Source organism: Narcine bancroftii, chromosome 7, assembly GCF_036971445.1.
Source record: "Narcine bancroftii isolate sNarBan1 chromosome 7, sNarBan1.hap1, whole genome shotgun sequence".
Classification (NCBI taxonomy): domain Eukaryota; kingdom Metazoa; phylum Chordata; class Chondrichthyes; order Torpediniformes; family Narcinidae; genus Narcine; species Narcine bancroftii.
Window position 1 is genome coordinate 143,922,059 of NC_091475.1, and position 19,392 is coordinate 143,941,450.

A 19,392-nucleotide genomic window follows, 5' to 3' on the forward strand; every position below is an offset into this window, starting at 1 on the left:
GATCAATGCGGTTCCATAACTTTACAATTATGCTAACATAGTAGGCTCCAATAGCTCAGTAGTTAGATCTTGTAAACCAAAGGTTGTGAATTCAATCCTCGCTGGGGCTTCATTTCTGTGAGGGGTGCAGGACAAAATGGTGACTCTCTGTCTTCCTTACAGTAGACAAAGTAAAAAGATTTAATATATAACTACATTCTAAACATAGTCTTACATTCCAATAATGGAACCTTTACCATATTCATATAGCTGCTAACACAATTAGTGGCTAATGACCGAAAACAACAGGTTCTACAGCCTCCAGCACAGGACTAATCAAGTATCTATATTTTTTTTTGTAAAGAAAGCAAGACAGACACTGGAAAGTGCATCAATGCACTTCCTTTTTAGGCCTCCAAATCCTTGCAACCAACATAGGTACAGAATCGTGCAATACATAGCACAGTCAGCACTTACATCTGCTGGTTCACACAAAACAAACTGTAGATGATGCAACTATCCATTTAACATTGCTGATCTTCTAAGCAACAAATCAGTAGATGAGATTTTGTAGCAATGATTAGGGTGAAATGACCAGCATCCATTTACATTATGTCTTGAAACAAATAGTGTCAGCTGGGTTTCTTTCATCAATAGTTTAACATGGAATTTGTGTCCTTCAGTTGCCTTGTTCACATGATCTTCCAATGCAATAAGCAAAATACATCACTTAAATTGACATATATTTCATGAATTTACAAAGTAGTTTTGCCATAAAATATATATATATATTTTTGTTTAATTGCATGTTTTTACCATCATGATAAGCTCTAACTATTACAGAGAAAAATGCAAATAATATACGAAGCCCAGTTTGAACGAGAAAAAAATATATGGTGTAACTTTTCAGTCTAAGCTCTTCGGTACAATGTTATTCCTAACGAACTCTTCCAGGACAATGTAATCATTATAACATCTAAGTGTCCCTTAAGTTCACATCTTTAGTTTTTGAATTATCTGTCCCTGACATGTTCATGATTTTATAAACTAAGACAGCTTGAGCATACCAGTGGATTTGTTGGATTTGCAATCCATCCTCTTTTTCAATGTCAGTAAATATCATGCAACTATACTGTGTAGCAATTCTTATATTTGTGAAGCTCCTTGTTAACATAAGATTACTATAGTCTCAATTATAATTTGTAGAAGGTTTGGTCTGCTTATCTTGTATATTCATGGACATGGATGTTATAATGGAGGCTCAACATTGACCAAAATTACATTCAAAACATTAGAAACAACCCATTTTTCTGTCATATATGCAGAAAAATTCCTTTTAAAAGTGTATTCATTCTATGCTCCTGGCTTACATTCGTCTTAGCAATGCCAAGTACTTGGTTATCATTTTCCATTCAACACACAATATTTTATTTCTCTCGGAAGGCTTTTTGTATTGGTAAAGGTAACAATTGATGCAAAATACATTAAATATTGCTCCAGCCTCACTGAACATGAAGTTTATGAAGAGACTTGCAATTGAAGGGCAATTTTAATCTAGTCCATTTAGCAAATTTTAGTCAGATACTTTAACTGACCCAAGTGCCTTATCTTGCTCATGTACCATGGGCTTTAAGTTGCCACTCTAAGCAGATGAGTGGGATCCTTTTTTTTCAGATGTGCAATCGGATGCCATTTATAATGGAAAAACTTTGACGTAATTTTAAGCAAAAGTTTTTTACAGTGCAACTAGAGGAAAAGGATCAAGAGTCATTTGCCTTCCTTGTGTGGCTGGATGAGTGGCCATTTTGATTCCAAAAGGTAAGTTAATATTTCCTATGACCTGGGCTTTCTTTATGGGGTCTGGAAGGATCTACTTGTTTGCGAGAAGCTGCAATTTCAACCTCAGGTGTGATTTCCTGGTGGGTTTGGAATTTAAAAAGGAAATGCAGATGCAGTATCTCCCTGGCCTCATGTTGTCAATATCCAAAACATTTATCTCTTGCTCCAGTCACCTCCCACACGTAAGGCCTGTATCTTGCTTATGATGGTAACACTGCCTTTTCACTCGTATGCAGCCATTTGAAAACTTGAATAACCTATTTCTTTAAAACATGTGGCTTTAAGGACTGGCAATGTGCATTTTTCTCTCTCTCTCTCTTCCTCAGCAGATTGCAACAGGATGCCCAGAATTGACCAAGTATTTTCTTTACATAATGAACCAATAACATTTAGAAAAATCAACCTTGTGAGGAACTAGGAAATATTCATTTTGTCTCATGACCTTACCCCAGGATTTACACAGAATAAAATACTTCTCTGAGACCATAATTGGGAATTTATATTGAACACTACTGATTTGACTTTACATTGAACAGGGTGAGAGATAATGATGTGTGCAATGAAGAGACCAGATGTAACATAAAGTGGATAAATGTGGTCGTGCAATTTAGTTTGAAGAATAACATGTTAGATTTCTTATAAATGGCAAAAGTTTGTTATTGGTTAAAGAAGGTATTATGTTAGAGGGATCCAATTCAAATCCCAGTAATTACAGTGCAGCTGCAGTTAGTAAATGAAAGATAATATGATGTTTTATTAACATAACATAAAACATAACATAACAATTACAGCACGGAAACAGGCCATTAGGCCCTTCTAGTCCGCACCGAACCAAACACCCCTTTCTAGTCCCACCTCCCTGCACAATGCCCATAACCCTCCATCTTCTTCTCATCCATATAACTGTCCAACCTTTTCTTAAATAATACAATTGACTCCGCCGCCACTATTTCTCCCAGAAGCTCATTCCACACGGCAACCACTCTCTGAGTAAAGAAGTTCCCCCTCATGTTACCTCTAAACCTCTGCCCCTTAATTCTTAACTCATGTCCTCTTGTTTTAATCTTTCCTCCTCTTAACGGAAATAGTCTATCCACATCCACTCTGTCTATCCCTTTCATAATCTTAAATACTTCTATCAAATCCCCTCTCAACCTCCTACGCTCCAAAGAATAAAGACCTAATCTGTCCAATCTCTCCCTATACTCTAGATGCTTAAACCCAGGTAACATTCTGGTAAACGTTCTCTGCACTCTCTCCACTCTGTTTATATCCTTCCTATAATTAGGTGACCAGAACTGCACACAGAACTCCAAATTAGGCCGCACCAACGTCTTATACAATATCAACATCACCTCCCAACTCCTATATTCCATGCAATGATTGAGAAAGGTCAGCATACTAAAAGCCTTCTTCACCACCCTATTCACGCGAGTTTCTACCTTCAGGGAACGATGTACCGTTACTCCTAAATGTTTCTGCTCTTCTGTATTCCTCAATGCTCTCCCATTTACCACGTATGTCCTATTCTGATTCTTCTTACCAAAATGAAGCACCTCACACTTATGAGCATTAAATTCCATCTGCCATTTTTCAGCCCACTTTTCTAAGCAGCCCAAATCCCTCTGCAATCCTTGAAAACCTTCTTCATTATCCACTATTCCACCTATCTTAGTATCATCTGCATATTTACTAATCCAATTCACCACCCCATCATCTAGATCATTAATGTATATAACGAACAACAATGGGCCTAATACAGATCCTTGAGGCACACCACTGGTCACCGGCCTCCAACCTGACAGACAATTATCCACTACCACTCTCTGGCCTCTCCCTTTCAGCCAATGTTCAATCCATTTGACTATCTTAAAATTTATACCTAAAGACTGCACTTTCCTAATTAACCTTCCATGTGGTACCTTATCGAAGGCCTTACTGAAGTCCATATAGAGAACATCCACTGCGCTACCCTCATCCACATTCCTAGTCATCTCTTCAAAAAATTCAATCAGATTGGTCAAACATGACCTTCCTCCCACAAATCCATGTTGAGTGCTCCTGATCAGACCCTGTCTATCCAGATGTTTATAAGTACTGTCTCTAAGAATTTTCTCCATTAATTTACCTACCACAGACGTCAAACCTACGGGCCGATAGTTGCCAGGCTTCCTCCTTGAACCCTTTTTAAATAACGGAACCACATGCGCAATGCGCCAATCCTCCGGCACTATCCCCATATCTAATGACATTTGGAAAATTACCACCAGAGCCTCTGCTATTTCCTCCTTCACTTCTCTCAATGTCCTGGGGAAGATCCCGTCTGGTCCCGGAGACTTATCCACCTTTATATTTTTCAAAAGCCTTAAAACTACACCTTTTGTAATCTCTATATTCCCCATATTTACCCAATTTGCTTTTTTTATCTCACATCTCCCAATATCCTTCTCCTTAGTGAATACCGAAGAAAAGAAACTGTTCAATATCTCCCCCATTTCTCTCGGCTCCACACACAGTTTTCCGCTCTGATTTTCTAAGGGACCAATTTTGTCTCTAGCTTTCCTCTTACCATTAACATATTTGTAGAACTCTTTTGGATTAGTTTTCACCCTGCTTGCCATAGTTTTCTCGTACCTTCTTTTAGCTTTCCTAATTCCTCTCTTAAGATTCCTCTTACATTCAATGTATCTTTCAAACATCTCCTTAACTCCATGCTTCTTATATCTAATGTACGCCTCCCTTTTTCTTTGAACCAAGTTTCCAATAGAGAAACGATATAAGACTTTGGTGAGTGTTCACATGGGTTTTTATTCACAATTTTGGTCTCCTTATATGATGAAATATTTATTGGCCTTAATGTGTTACAAATGAAGGACCACCACACTAATTTTTGTGAAAAGGATTGTGCAAACTAGATACATGACCGTATTGAAAGGAATTATATGCTTAAAGAAAGATTGTATAATCTATCTATTGGTTGGTGTTTGGAACCAGGGTTCATTATCCGACACCAACAACCCGGGCACTTAAGGTTGAGATGTTTCTTTGAGCTACAATAATAGGAATTTCCAGGAAAATGATGAGCTGTTTTGATTGGAGTAGTGGATATTGGGGTAGCATGGTTAGCATATTGGTTAGTACCACGCTATTACAGTGCCAGCAATCGGACCTGGGTTCCAATCCTGTGCTGTCTCTAAGGAGTTTGTAGGTTCTCCTTGTGTCTGCATGGGTTTATTCTGGGTGCTCTTGTTTCATCCTACCATACAAAATGTTCTGGGGTTGTCAGTCAATTGGATATAATTGGGCAGCATGAGCTCATGAGCTGAAAGGCTCTATTACTGGGCTGTATGTCAAAATAAAATAGTGTATATATATCTGAGCTTGAGAAGTGCAAGAGGTCTTAGCCATTTCTCCTGAACCAGTAATGGAATGGATCAGTTGGAGATGTTTCAGAGCATTATTAATTCAATATAATGGAATCAAAGTGTACCAGGAAAGGCTAGTTACTGCAATGGTCAGTGTAAATATTGGAAATATTCCAAAATAAAATCAGAGACAATGACCTTCTAAATTTTAAAAAACCAACAGCAGAGAAGAAGAAAGGATCAGTGCCTAAGTCAGTGGTACTCAATTTTTTTTCTTTCCACTCACGTACAACTTTAAGAAATCCCTATGCCATCAGTGATCTGTTATTAGTAAGATATTGCTTAAGATGGTAAGTGAGTGGGAAGGGAAGGTTGAGAATCACTGCTCTTGACCCAATTGTAATTGAAATATTTTGCTTGAGAAAAATTGTCATTGGCCCATTTCCATTGGAAATATGAATCCATGCACATAACGAGTTAATTAGATATGACTAAAGCAGTGGTTTTCAAACCTTTTCTTTCCACCCAATACCACCTTAAGCAATCCCTCACTAATCACAGAGCACTGATGGCATAGGGATCGCTTAAAGTGGTATGTGAGTGGAAAGAAAAAGGTTGAGAACCATTGGAAGTGAAGCCAAAGTGAAAGTCAATCTGTGAGAATCAGCATGGAAGATGGAAATTCTTTAAAAAAATAAGGTGATACAGTGATGCAGCAGTTAGTGCTGGTGCCTCACAGCCCCACTCTGACCTTGGATGCTATCTGTGTAGAGTTTGCACATACACCCTCAGATCATATCTGTTCTCCCTGCTTTCTCCAGGTTCATCCCATATTTCAAAGATGTGTTGGTTGGTAAGTTAATTTGCTACTGTAAATTAAACCTAAGGTCACCTAATGGTAGAAGAATCAGGGAGGGATTGATTGGTATTTGAAAGAGGATAGGTTAAAGAGGATATAGAGGATTATAATAGATTAAAGGGGAGATGGAGGAATGCATTTGAAAGTCCACATCAGATCAATGCACTCAATTACCTCCCCATCTCTCAAAAGGAAATCTTAGAAATAACATGAGAACATTTTATTATTTTTTAATTTTATCATTTAAATTTAGACAAACAGCATGGTACCCGGACATTTTAGCCCACGAGTCCATGTCACCTACTTTATACTCAATTATCCTACATCCCCTCGACGTTTCAAATGATGGGAAGAAACCGGGTCCCCCGTGGAAAAATTATGCAGTTGCGGGGAGAACGTGCAAACTCCTTACAGACAGCGTGGGATTCGAATCCCGTCCTGATCGCTGGTGCTGTAAAAATGTTTTTCTAACCGTTCCGCCCTCAACTGTATTGGTATTATTCAGAAATGTACTGAACCCAGTGTTCATCTGTAATTAATGTGATACTCAAAGGGTGTGCTGGTCTGCATTATGCTTGTATTTCAACATCATTGTTTAGAAATGCATATAACTCTATGTTTTACGAGTATATAGAGTTAGGCTAGAACTATGATTCATGATATTATGGAGCCTAATGGAAATGTGATTTAAAGGAATTTTCAGTATTTGGCTTAAATACAGTGGAGTGACAAGTTTAATTTGTTGGATATAGTAGGAAATCAAGAGGGCAAAACATGAATACATTTATATTTAGTTAAATATATAGCTACACATTTATATGTATCCCTGTACCTAGTGAATATTATAACTTTAGATCCAAATAATTAAATATTATTAAAATTTATCAAAATTACATAGTCAGTGGTTTGCATTTGCTTGGTCCTTATTTTAATGATAAGAATGTGTGTGTGTGTGTGTGTGTGTGTGTGTGTGTGTGTGTGTGTGTGTGTGTGTGTGTGTGTGTGTGTGTGTGTGTGTGTGTGTGTGTGTGTGTGTGTGTGTGTGTGTGTGTGTGTGTGTGTGTGTGTGTGTGTGCATTTAAGAATGGTGGAAGTGTATGAAGCATGTAATGTGACATTTGAAACACCATTGTAACAACCACTGCTCTTCTTTGAGTGTTAATTGCTTTCAAGGTAGAGTGTTTGTTTAATGCCTCCATTCTTATAATTTCCCTTCTGGAATAAAATGTAATAGAGTCCATTTACACAAGGGAAGGAGTTGGATTTGAGAAGTAGAATGGCAAAGCAGGACAACTTTACTTATGATCTTATGAGACAAAATTCTGATGTTGGAATGAGAATAACTGAGCTGCACAAGGATAAGATTTCATAGGTGTTATTGAGATAAGGAGACACAGACAAGATAAAACAGTAGAAAATATAGAAACAAGCTAAAGTTTCCAATCAGTCCAGATACTAAGCTCTAAGAATTTCCTGACACAACTAGAAGATCAACATGATGAATAACTTTGAAATTGGAACAGAAATGGTGAAAAGACAATTTAGTTTTCAATATTTCACCAAGGTAGTGGTGAGGTGTGGAACACAGTATGTTGCCCATGGAAAGAGTGGAGGTGAGTGGGGAAAATGAAATGGAAAGAACACATTTTTGGTAAACAAGTCAATAAAGAGGGATAAAATAGAATGGTCTATTTAGAAATATGTGACTTGACAAATGGAGCTCAATATATTTTCTCTTAATACATTTTGCAACTAAAAATAAAGATTAATTCACAAAAAGAAACACATTAGTTCAAGGTGCTTGAACTTCAACCCTTTGATTGTCATGTAATGCACTAAAAGGTTCACGATTCCATTATTGTTTGTAATAGTACTGAACATTTAATATTATATGCAATTGCCTTCTGCCTGTCATAAGGCATACAAAGAATCGCATTACTTTGGGCAGCACAGTTGGCAATAGTGGTTAGCGCAATGATGTTACAGTGCCTACATTCAGGACCAGGGTTCAAATCATGTGATGTCTGTCAGGAGTTTTCACATTCTCCCCATGTCTGCATGGATTTCCCCCAGGGGCTCCAGTTTCCGGCAATCATTCAAAATGTACCAGAGAGGGAGGGCAATTGGGTGGCACAGGCTCATGGACCGAAATGGCCTTTTACTGTGCAGTTTGTCTAAAAATAAACTTGGCATTGCCTGACACCCCTTACAGTAAGAAAGAGAACCAAAAGAGGGTCCTTTCAGAGACACCAAGTTTCCCTGGATAGACCTCTAGCAATCCCACAGCCTCTGCGGCTGCACAAAGTCTATTGGCAGCCCAAGGTCCAAATCCAAACCTCTGCCACAATCAGGAAGCCTTCAGTGCTCAAGGCCCTTTGGGAGGCCTTCATCCCATCATATCCACTCAAATCCCAGTTCCAATACCTGGTTCCCATGAGCCAATCTTCAGATGCCAGTGGCCTGTGTGAGTCTTTGAACTGCAAGTGGCCAGCATTTGCATTGATTCTGTCAATTTCATAAATGGTCATTTTTACATGGATAATTCTCTGCACATTAGTTTGTGGAACTTCTAGCACCATTATATGGTGTTTAACATTGCTTTAATATTGTTTTATTTTTCTTCTAATTGTTAGATTGAATAATTGTTCCAGAATTTAGATGAGTGGAGGCTCAAGATTGGAATGGGTGAGCAACTTTAAATTCCTGGGAGTCATTATTTTGGAGGATCTTTTCTGGACCCAACACACTAATGTTATCATGAAGAGACTATGTCAGCTCTTGTACTTTAGATTTTGCAGAGGTTCAGTTTGACATCATAAGCTTTGGCAAACTTCTACAAACCTATCGTGGAAAGTGTGCCGAATGGTTCTATCACAGCCTGATGTGGGGCCACCAATACCACTGAATGGAATGGCTTGCAAAAGTTCATGGACATAGCCCAGTACATCACTGAATATTTGTTTTTTTCTGTCAGTTTTATCTTTTTTCTTCAGTAAATTTACATTTACCGATAAGTAGAAATTCTGCCTGGCCTGCAGGAAAAAAAAGAATCTCAGGGTTGTATATGATGTCACGTATGTACTCTGTCAATAAATCTGAACTTTGATGTTATGGAGATTCTGACCTGGGTTGAAAGGATTGATGATGAGATGCTGGTCTATTTTTCTGAGCAATCTAGTCTTGGTGTATGGGGCTTGGATATTTAAGACTGAGAAGGGATGAGCAACTTTTGTGTGGATGGATGTATTTCTTGTTACAATTCACTTCCTCGGGCAGTTGTGGATAACCAGTTATTGAGCATATAAGAGCTGAGATTTTCAGATACAGTGTACTATGAAGATCAGAAATGATAGGGACCAGGTTGCAAAATAGGTTTGGGGTACAGAACCTGGCATAATCTGCATGGAGAGGCAAGCCCAAGGGGCTGCTTCATCCACTCATGTTTCTATTTCTAAAGTTGCCATAGAATAATATGGCTATGGGTTTCTGCCTGTTTTGGGAAGAATTGGTGATGCAGGCACTATTTATGCTCAAAATAATGAGTATTTTTTTTAAATTTAAATTCTGTTCAAAATCAATTGCAAATCAGTAATTGTAAAATAATTCATACATTCACATTATATGCCATTGCTAAACAATGTTATTGTTAAACAATAAATATATTGTATTTATCAAGGTTCACAAATTGATGAACTACTTGAAAATGGTAATGGTAGAATTTCAACAGCATTGTTGAAAATGTATAAACTCACAAATCCAAGGAATTTAGAATGCAGGTTGGAGATTGAAACCAGAACAACAATCTTGCTCTCAATGTGACCAAGACCAAGGAGCTTATTGTTGATTTTAGAAAGGAGAGGCCGAGGGACCATGCCTGTATTGATGGGATGGAGTTTTTATACCCACCATTATCAATCTCCTAAACAAAACTCAGTCAAATGATGTTGCGTTTGCTCCATAATCAACTGATAACTCTGCACTTTGATACTGTGTATTATAGATGTGATGATATCTAACGTGTCTGCTCTCACAATTTGATCATTGTATCTTAGATATGTGTGACGTTAAACTTGTTTCTAATGATCTTTGAAACAGTTAACCAATAACAGTTGGTCTCTGCCCTTAGAGTTCTAAATGCTGGTTTCCAACATTCCAAACGCTGCATTTTATTATAGTCCATCTGAAAGATGTAACTCTTTACACCGCTCAGCATCATGAAGGTTATACTGAAACTACTCCTTGCTTCCCAACACATTTCCTTACTGTCAGGTACTATATTTCACTGAACAAGAGGTGAATACCCACTTTGGAGGCTTTCGCTCAGTTGACAAAATTGCCATTCCACCAGGAGGCATTCATGCTCTGCTAAAACGTAAGGGGTTTCTTCCTGCTCCAGATGGTTGCTTTTGCCTCTTCGTCCCGTGAAACTGTCAGGTTGACTGTGCAAATAGCAGTGATCCCAGCAACTGGAGTGCTATGAATTTAGTATTAAATCCAAAACTGCAGCTTCAAAGGCTGTTGCAACTAACCTCTTTTAAAAAAAAACAATTAGTTCAAATAGAAGCAGTTTAGATATTATCAAGCCTACAGATTCTATTTTGGGCACAGGATGTTGGAAAATAAAGTAAAACTTTAGATTAGCCATCATTGGTGAAATAAATGATCAGTTCTGCAATTATAGTTATAAACCATTTTATTAATTTGTGTAGACTGCTCAAAGACCCAATTCATTAAGCTGTTTACATCAGGCGTAATGACATTCGTTGCAAACTGCATTTTAATAATAAATGCTTCGTTTAAAAATAAGACTCGTTTTGTGTAATAGACGGCTTTAAAATGCAGTCTACATTCTCCTTTTTTTGTTTACTTTGTGTTAAATGCGTAAAATATAAAGAGCTGAGTAATACAGCGGTGACAGCTTTCTTCCAGTATGAATTGCTGTTGTGCAACCGCATGTGCTGTATCAGCCTCTACCCTCTCATTATTAACTTTCCTTGTTTGTCATCAATCTTCATTTGGTTCAGGCTTGCCTTTGCAGTTGCTGCAGCAGGATGGCGTAGGTTGTTCATGGCATCTCTATGGCTTTTTTTTATAAAATTATCTTCCCCTACGGTTCCTTTCATAGACCAGAAATTCTCCACATCCTGTTAAATAAGCTGTTTGATCCCTAATGAACATTAAATGCAAGCTTCGAAGCACGGAACATTTTTTTTGTGCTAATTTGGGTAGGTCTTCATAACTATGTATAAATGATGCACAGAGGCAATATTTCCTTAGATATGTCAATATATTGGTAACGCTCAAAAACCTTCACTAAATTAACTTAATGACAACAGCAGGTTTTTTTTTAAATTTATTTTCAGCTTGTAACTTTTCATTATTCGGTATCAGTCAAACTTTTATTAGAGACTGGTTGGAGGCTTTTAGAAGTGCATTATTTCATAACATTTGAGCAATTTGGAATGATTTGACAGGTTGTTTGCTCTGCGGCGGGAACCGATTATTTACCATGGGAGAGCTTCAAGATGTTTAGGTTCTATTATAGTTTGCATTGACCAGATCGGATCATTTGCATGCATTCACCCCCAGAAAATAACCCCGTTTTCTTTCCCCCAATAGTACATCATCAATTGACGCAGTTTGATAAAGTAACATACGCCTTCCCTCCAGTGGGAATGCATAAAAAACTCCGATCTGAACTCGGAATCCCATTGAAAATAAATCATCCCAATTACAAACTTCCTGGTGATTGTAACATTCAAAATAATGGGCTGATCGGCCAAATTGGGTCTCACACTGAAAATGCCAGCCATAAGCGGATTTCAATTTAACTTTGGGGGCGGGAGTTCATTATTTTTTTCCTTCTCGATCCACGCAAATTGAATCGGAATGTGAAGTCATCAGAAGTCGGGGCCCGTCTTGAGATCAACGATGCAATAGTTGCTTCATTAATGTTTTGCTGCCATTTTCAGAAGATTTTACCGATCTGGCTGCAACGAACTGCTGCAGCGGTTCTCGCTTTTCCTGAATTGGGTTTAAATCATTTGAATTGGCCGTTCGATTCGGGTTATAAAAGAAAGCACGGTTGATGTGGAAGCCCCCCCCCCCCCCAACAATATATTATGCAAGAACTAAGCCTCCCTCCCCAAAATAACCCCAAATGAACATACAGCTGGATCCCGAAACTGGCAACGAGAGCAACCCTTCTCTTGAGTGGATGAAAAACAATTGGAGCTTTTGTTCGCTGGGCAACTACGCGCGAACGCTGTTGTTTCCAGGCGCGTTTGACTATTACACTGCGATTTTATTTCTGCAAAGATCGCACTTGCCAATTAGCATTTATTTCTGATCACGAAACGGACATTGTGTGTGTGTGTGTTTGGGTGGGTGGGGGGGGGGGAATAACCCAAAAGCTGCAGAGTGAAGTTTGTCCTTTCGCCGCCCGGGTCTCCATGAAAGTTGCTCACAAAGCGTCATTCCGATATTAAAAAAAAAACATACGGTCGAGCCGTCCTGCTTCAATATAAATTGGCATACGCCTGGGTATTGGACGTAAGGAAGAGAGAACTGCGTGCATCCATCCAACCCAATGTACACACGCACATAACATTGCCATACGTGCTGAGCCCTATGTGAACAGACTCCCTGTTAACATGCTCGCTTCTGATCCACAGACCTCTGTAGAAGTGTCCGGGAGAGACACGACACAGAGAAGAGAGATCCAACATCCGAGGAGTTCGTGGCAATAAACGGGATTAGAGAGCGATATAGTTACCCTTTGATAATATTCAGGTGACGCGTTGCCTCTAGATTTGGATCCACGCTGTGGGTTAAAGGATACGTCAAAATCTACTTGGCCAAAGCAGAGGTCGGAAGGAGGAGGTGGAGAAATATTTCTGGTCCAAGTCAATCTGTTCAAGCTAAACGGAATCGACAGCTTTTACGCCAACATTTGGCTGCTGGTGTCCATTGGTTTTTCTTTTCTCTTCCACCGATCGCCTGCTCAGACGCGTTTTTTTTTAAATGTTGTTGCCACCACGGTTCAGGAGAGCTTTTGCCACCGGCAGCAAACTGGAGACGATCACAGTCGGTTAGCACATCCCCGATCCAGAGAGGGAGAGAAAGGCGGCAAAGAGGCGACGGAATATGCCGAGATTACCGGCTTTCTCTCTCTCCGGCACGTTGTGCTTACCCGTGGGATGGCATCAGGAGGCGAAAGCAACTGCGTGAAGCTGGATTATGTGTTACCTCCGGCGATAGACGGTGGCCACGGGACCGAAATGGATTGCAAACCTGATGATGCTCTCGCTGATTGTTTGCAGTTTTTCTCATGCCTTTAATGTCTTTAGACAAGTACAGTGGCTGAGTTCCTGCGGATGGTCGTGTCCTCACTCCGCTATTCGGATTGACACACCACTGTTCTACTTTCCGGGCTCGGACCTTCTTTGTTTTATATTCCTGCATGTAATTTAAAACAAACGAAGACGAAACTATTTGCTATCTGCATGTATGCTTTAAAGACAATTCAGCCGAAGCAATTCATGACATGAAATGGGGGGCAGATGCTACCGTTTGAAAATGCTGCCGTGGCTTGTGTTGCTGCAAATCATTCTGGGCTTTGTCTGGGGCAATACGACGACGGACCTTTGCGAGAGGATGTGTTCGTGTATCGAGGTGGAAGGCATCCTTCACATCGACTGCGAGCGGAGAGGCATCTCCGACCTGCAGCATTACAGCGCGCCCACCTCCCGCTTCTTCCAACTCTTCCTGCATGGGAATTCGCTGTCCAAACTCTTCCCCAACGAGTTCGCCAACTTTTACAGCGCGGTCACTCTGCACCTGGAGAACAACGGCCTGCACGACATCATCCCGGGGGCTTTCCTGGGACTGCAGCTGGTGAAGAGACTTCACATCAACAACAACAAGATTAAAGCTTTCCGGAGGCACACCTTCCTGGGGCTGGATGACTTGGAATACCTCCAGGCTGACTTCAACCTGCTCAGGGACATCGACCCCGGGGCGTTCAGGGACCTCAACGAGCTCGAGGTCCTGATTTTAAATGACAACCTCATCACCTCTCTCCCGGCTGACTTGTTTCAAAATGTGCCCATCAATCACTTGGACCTCCGGGGAAACAGACTCAAGACCCTGCCCTACGAGGGGATTTTGGAACTCATACCCGGGGTCGCTGAAATTCTGCTGGAGGACAATCCCTGGGATTGCACGTGCAATCTCCTACCACTTAAAGGTGAGGTGAGATGTCCAGTTAAGGGATTGAATCGGGGAGGTTAAAAAAAAACCGGCTGCTGACAAATACTTATCAGGGTCGCTAGATGGCAGAGTTGGGTAAGGGGGGGGGGGGCTGATCCAATGAAACAGCAGCAGTCTGTCTGTATTCATTGATGGCAGCTAGAGGGGTACATTAAGTTCTGACAGGTTGTGCCAAGTGTGAAGTCAACGAGTTCACACCAAAGAAGGGTTTGAATTGACCCACGCAGATTTTGGCTTGAGAAGCAGGAAAGAGGTGAATGGGTTTCACGGAAACATTTAGCTTGTACAACGTGTCCAAGTTCCTGCTGCATGCTTTGAAAATATACCCTGCTGCAGAGATGTCCACTCGCCCCTCACAGCACAAATTTCTGAGATGGCACCCTCAGTTGGAATGCTGTAACATTCAACCTCTTCTCATTTTGTTTTATTTTTCATTTCAAGGTTGTTACTTGTAGAGATTGACATCAAAAGTTGGTAAAATTGAGAGCTTGGGTAATAACATTTAGAGATTATAGATGCCATCTATTACATCGCCATGTTTTATCAGGGTAATGTAATCTGAATTGCAGCCAGATTGTTTTATGTTGCATAATTTGCGTAGTCATCTTAATATACTTCGGTGCTAAAAAAATGTGTTAAAATATGATGGTGACTAGCATTGGTTATCTTAACAAATTGTCAGGAACATCTCCAATTTACATTGTTTTTCCTTCAAGAATGGCTAGAGCACATCTCATACTCGGCTTTGATTGGAAGAGTAGTTTGCGAGGCACCCATGCGATTGCAAGGAAACGACTTGAATGAGACATCCGAGTTCGATCTCTGCCCCTCAAAGAATGAAAATGATTTAAGCCTTGTTGCTCCTCCGGCTCAGCAGCCTTCAGAGCTGCCTCCGACTCCTGCCATTCAGCGTCCGAGGCCAACAACATCAGCTTCAGAGCATAAAGGAGTATCAAAGCCACGTGGAAATTGGCAACTGAGGACACGACCTTCATCCAATGCTGTTGTACCTAATGGCAGTAGCAATACTCTTTTATTAACAGGATGCCCAACAGCCTGTAGCTGTTCCATCACTAGTCTTGAATCAGGCCTTGAGGTTAACTGCAGGGGCAGCAAACTTGAGAGTGTAGCCGATCTCCAACCCAAACCATTAAAAGTGCAGGAACTCTTCCTCAGGCAGAACAATATAGGAATCATAAGGAAAACTCATTTCCTGGACTACAGCAGTTTGACTTTATTGGATTTGGGAAATAATGCCATTAAGTTAATTGAAAACCATACATTTTGTAATCTCACTTCTTTGCGTTGGCTGTACCTGGATAATAATAACTTGGAAACTCTGATCCCTGATATGTTTGCAGGGCTTCAAAATACAGAGTACCTAAACTTGGAATTCAACCTAATTCAGTTAATCTTACCCGGCACATTTAATTGGATGCCAAATCTGAGAGAATTGTTCTTGCATAACAATTTATTGAAATCTTTGCCCGTAGATGTGTTTTCTTCCGTCTCGCTTTCCAAACTAAGTCTACACACCAATTATTTTATGTACCTCCCAGTTACTGGTGTTTTGGATCAACTAACTTCTGTTGTGCAGATTGATCTTCATGGAAATCCATGGGATTGCTCTTGTAACATCATAGCTTTCAAACAATGGGTTGAGAGGATGGGCACTGATGTTGTTGTAAGTGAATTAAAATGTGCATCCCCTGAAGAATTTTGGGACCGAGATTTTAAGTCGATAAGCAATGAGCTGATGTGCCCGGAGTTATATGCAAAAATCCATCTAACATTTTCCTCCTCCAGTAACATTACCATAACAACCGAGACAGGGACTCATGTAAATCCATACTTGGAGACCAGCAGAGTTTCTATTTCAGTGCTGGTACCCGGCCTTTTACTCGTCTTTGTTACATCTGCCTTTACAGTTGTTGGCATGCTGGTATTTATCTTGAGAAACCGTAAGAGATCAAGAAAAAGGGATACCAACTCCTCGGCTTCAGAAATTAACTCCTTGCAAACTGTATGTGATTCTTATTGGCACAATGGGCCTTACCATGCAGAGGGACCTCATAGAGTTTACGACTGTGTTGCACACACTCTTTCAGACTAGGCGTCCTTAAATGAAATGCTGAAAGTGCAGCTTGTGACTTGAAGAAAAAACACATTAATATGGAAATGAGGTTCCAACCTTCAAAGGCTCCTGATGTATATAATGATACCATGGGCTTCTGCTAAAAAGAAATCTGCACCAGAATGTTGAACTCGGCTTTCTAATGAACAACGAATAGCAGACATATTACAAATGCATATAACTTTTAGAACTAACCTTTTTTTCTCCTGCTGTGAACCATATATGTATTTCGGAAATAAGCACAGGAATACCGTTGTTATTTTCCAGTGCTTTTTTTCATGTTGATATTCCGAATGTATATGACAATTAATCAGTTATGTAAAAACTATAAAGAAAATTTGTTGGCATTTGGGAGAATTGTATAAAGAAGACACATAATCAGGGGAGGGAGCAGTAGATTACAGCAGTTCGCTTTCACCGTTGTAAAGTTGCACGAACGCATGAATGTATTGTACAGAACTGTCTACTTAGAAACATGTAATGCATGTCATGCATGAACTCAACACCACGGGGATACACTGCATAGCTAGAAGAAATAGTTATTACTATGCTCCATTCATGAGTACTAATTATATTCTATAAAGTCATGTATCCAGTATTGATCACAGTGACCTTCCCCTGTTTATTTTTGCAGTGATTATAACTGTGCAGTTTGTGCTATTATTGCTTAGATAAGGTGTAAGCTGCAAGTTCATCTTGTTTTACGCCATATTTGTTTTCGTGCATGGTTAATAATTATTTAATTTATATTATGAATTCTTCCATGTTTTAGGTGTTATTTTATATTTGCCAATGCCTATTCCCATCTAAATTTTAGTGTAGTTATTATGTTTTGTACCGTGGTAATGAAATTCAAATGACCAATGGAATATTCTTTTTTTTAAACTTGGGAATAAATATATAAAATACACTTAAGCATGATCAATTAATGTCATTCTATTTCTCAGGCGGCTTCAGTGATACAGTGTAAACTATTTTATTCAAGTCATCATTCTGTTACATAATAAAACGGAAAAAGCAATGGAGGTGGCACTTAGAGGACATTTAATAGGATTATTTTAGAGTTTTATAATGGCAAATTTTTTCAACATTAAAATAACTGGTTTAATCTGAAGACTCATTTTGTTATTTTGGTCCTTATCGAAGCAGAATATCCAGCTTCGTGAATGTTAAATATTTATAATCATCATCTCATTTGTTTTGCAGCTGTTTAAACTTTGGGAGACCCTACAATTTTCCAAAATGCTCTGAAGTGACCATGGTATTGTTCCATGACAGCAGCAGTGATACCTGTAGCTGACTGCATTGATCTGTGAACTACAGTGTCACTTAAGTGATCAGCACATTGGACTGCTGCTGCGAAATACTGGCAGCCTTGGCAACGGATACTGTCCTAATGGAATCTATTGGCAGCAAATGGTTTCTCGACTCATAAAATACCTTCTTTGTTCAGAAAAAGAAGTGTTGTTGCAATCCTCGGGATTTATAAATAAGCAGGGTTGAATTCTGTCTGTGTGAAGCAGGAGGTTGCTGTTACAAATAGGGTTGGTATATTGAGAGGAGGATGATGGAGGGCATTTGCAAGGAGGGTGGTTTATCTGGAAGAGGGAGTGTATGTGGGGTAATGTTTATGGTGAGAAAACATTTATGCAAAAAATGGATGGATATTGATTTGAAAATGGGATAATGTATGTGAAGGGTTTTTTTTAAAAGAAGCAGAATTGACAGGAGATGCAATATGGATGAAATGGGTCAACTTGATTAATTAGAAGAAAATATGGGAAAATGTATGACTAGGACTGGAGATGATTCAGAAGAGGGATAATGTGTGTGAGGGAAGGAATAGTTTTATGACCTCTGCTTTTAGAAAGTCAGTTAACCATCCATCCAATGACTTTCATTCAATGGTAAAATGTAAAACAAATAAAAATGTTATTAATACAGCAATTTGGTTTCCAAGTACTAATAAATGTACATTGTGAAGATTAAGGTTTAAATGTTAAGCAGATTCGTATAGTATTCCCCACTCTACTATTTTAATATCTATAGTAACACTTTGATTTTTCTGTCCAAGTATTAGATAAATACATTTTATACAATCAGTATTTGTACACTAATAAGATTCACATTATAATTAAGGTCTATTGTATTGTGCAGATCTTTGAAAATTATTTTAAAAGGAAATAGGGATTTTTTTTGTGCATTGTCAGAGCTGAAAGGACCCTGAAAAAAACCAAGATCAATAATGTTAATGCTCAAAATAGATTCCCTATAAAAGCTGAGGATTCGAATAGTGGGAGAAGCACATAGCAGATGAGCAAAGGAAAGGAAGGCCTTAGGAAATACTCTGAGCAAAATTGCACATAGACAGAACTGCATAAAAGAGATGGGAGGGTCAAGGTTACAACAATTGCAGAGTATGTGTCTCTGATTCTCTTCTCTTCTCAGTTCAATTTCCTCTTTATCCAAACTCTTGCTTCTGTCAATATTGTTTCATTAGCAGAAAACTGGAGAAAGGAATGAAGCAGATTTATATTTTGAGGAAGAGAGGATAGGAGAAGCAGAGAATGTGAAAGGAAATGGTGGGAATTTGGATGCAGGAGTAGTGTGGAAAAGTGAATGGTACAACAGAATGGGGGTAAGTGAATGTGCTCAGAAAAAAATACTTAATTTCCTCCACTGTGCCTTTGAGAACAGCACCAGAAATACTAATATTTACATATTTGGAATTCAGTTGTGGTGCTGCATTCCAATCATACCGCATCATTTCTTTGATGAAAATTAATACAATTTTCAAAGATTATCTGATTTTTAAAAAAATATATATATACCTTCTGAACCAGTGGTTCACAACCTTTTTCTTTCTACTCACATACCACCTTAAGCAATCCCTTACAGAGCACTGATGGCATAGGGATTGCTTAAAGTGGTATGTGAGTGGGAAG

At 39.2% G+C, this 19,392-nt stretch overlaps 1 protein-coding gene across 1 annotated transcript; it reads left to right on the forward strand.

Annotated features, from left to right (window-relative positions):
- The first annotated feature begins 13,593 nt into the window (after positions 1–13,593).
- Positions 13,594–16,436, forward strand: LOC138739948 (SLIT and NTRK-like protein 1). The gene is made up of 2 exons (XM_069892416.1): positions 13,594–14,290; positions 15,030–16,436. The coding sequence occupies exons 1-2, from the start codon at positions 13,594–13,596 to the stop codon at positions 16,424–16,426; spliced, it is 2,094 nt and encodes a 697-aa protein (XP_069748517.1). The 3' UTR covers positions 16,427–16,436.
- The last annotated feature ends 2,956 nt before the right edge of the window (positions 16,437–19,392 follow it).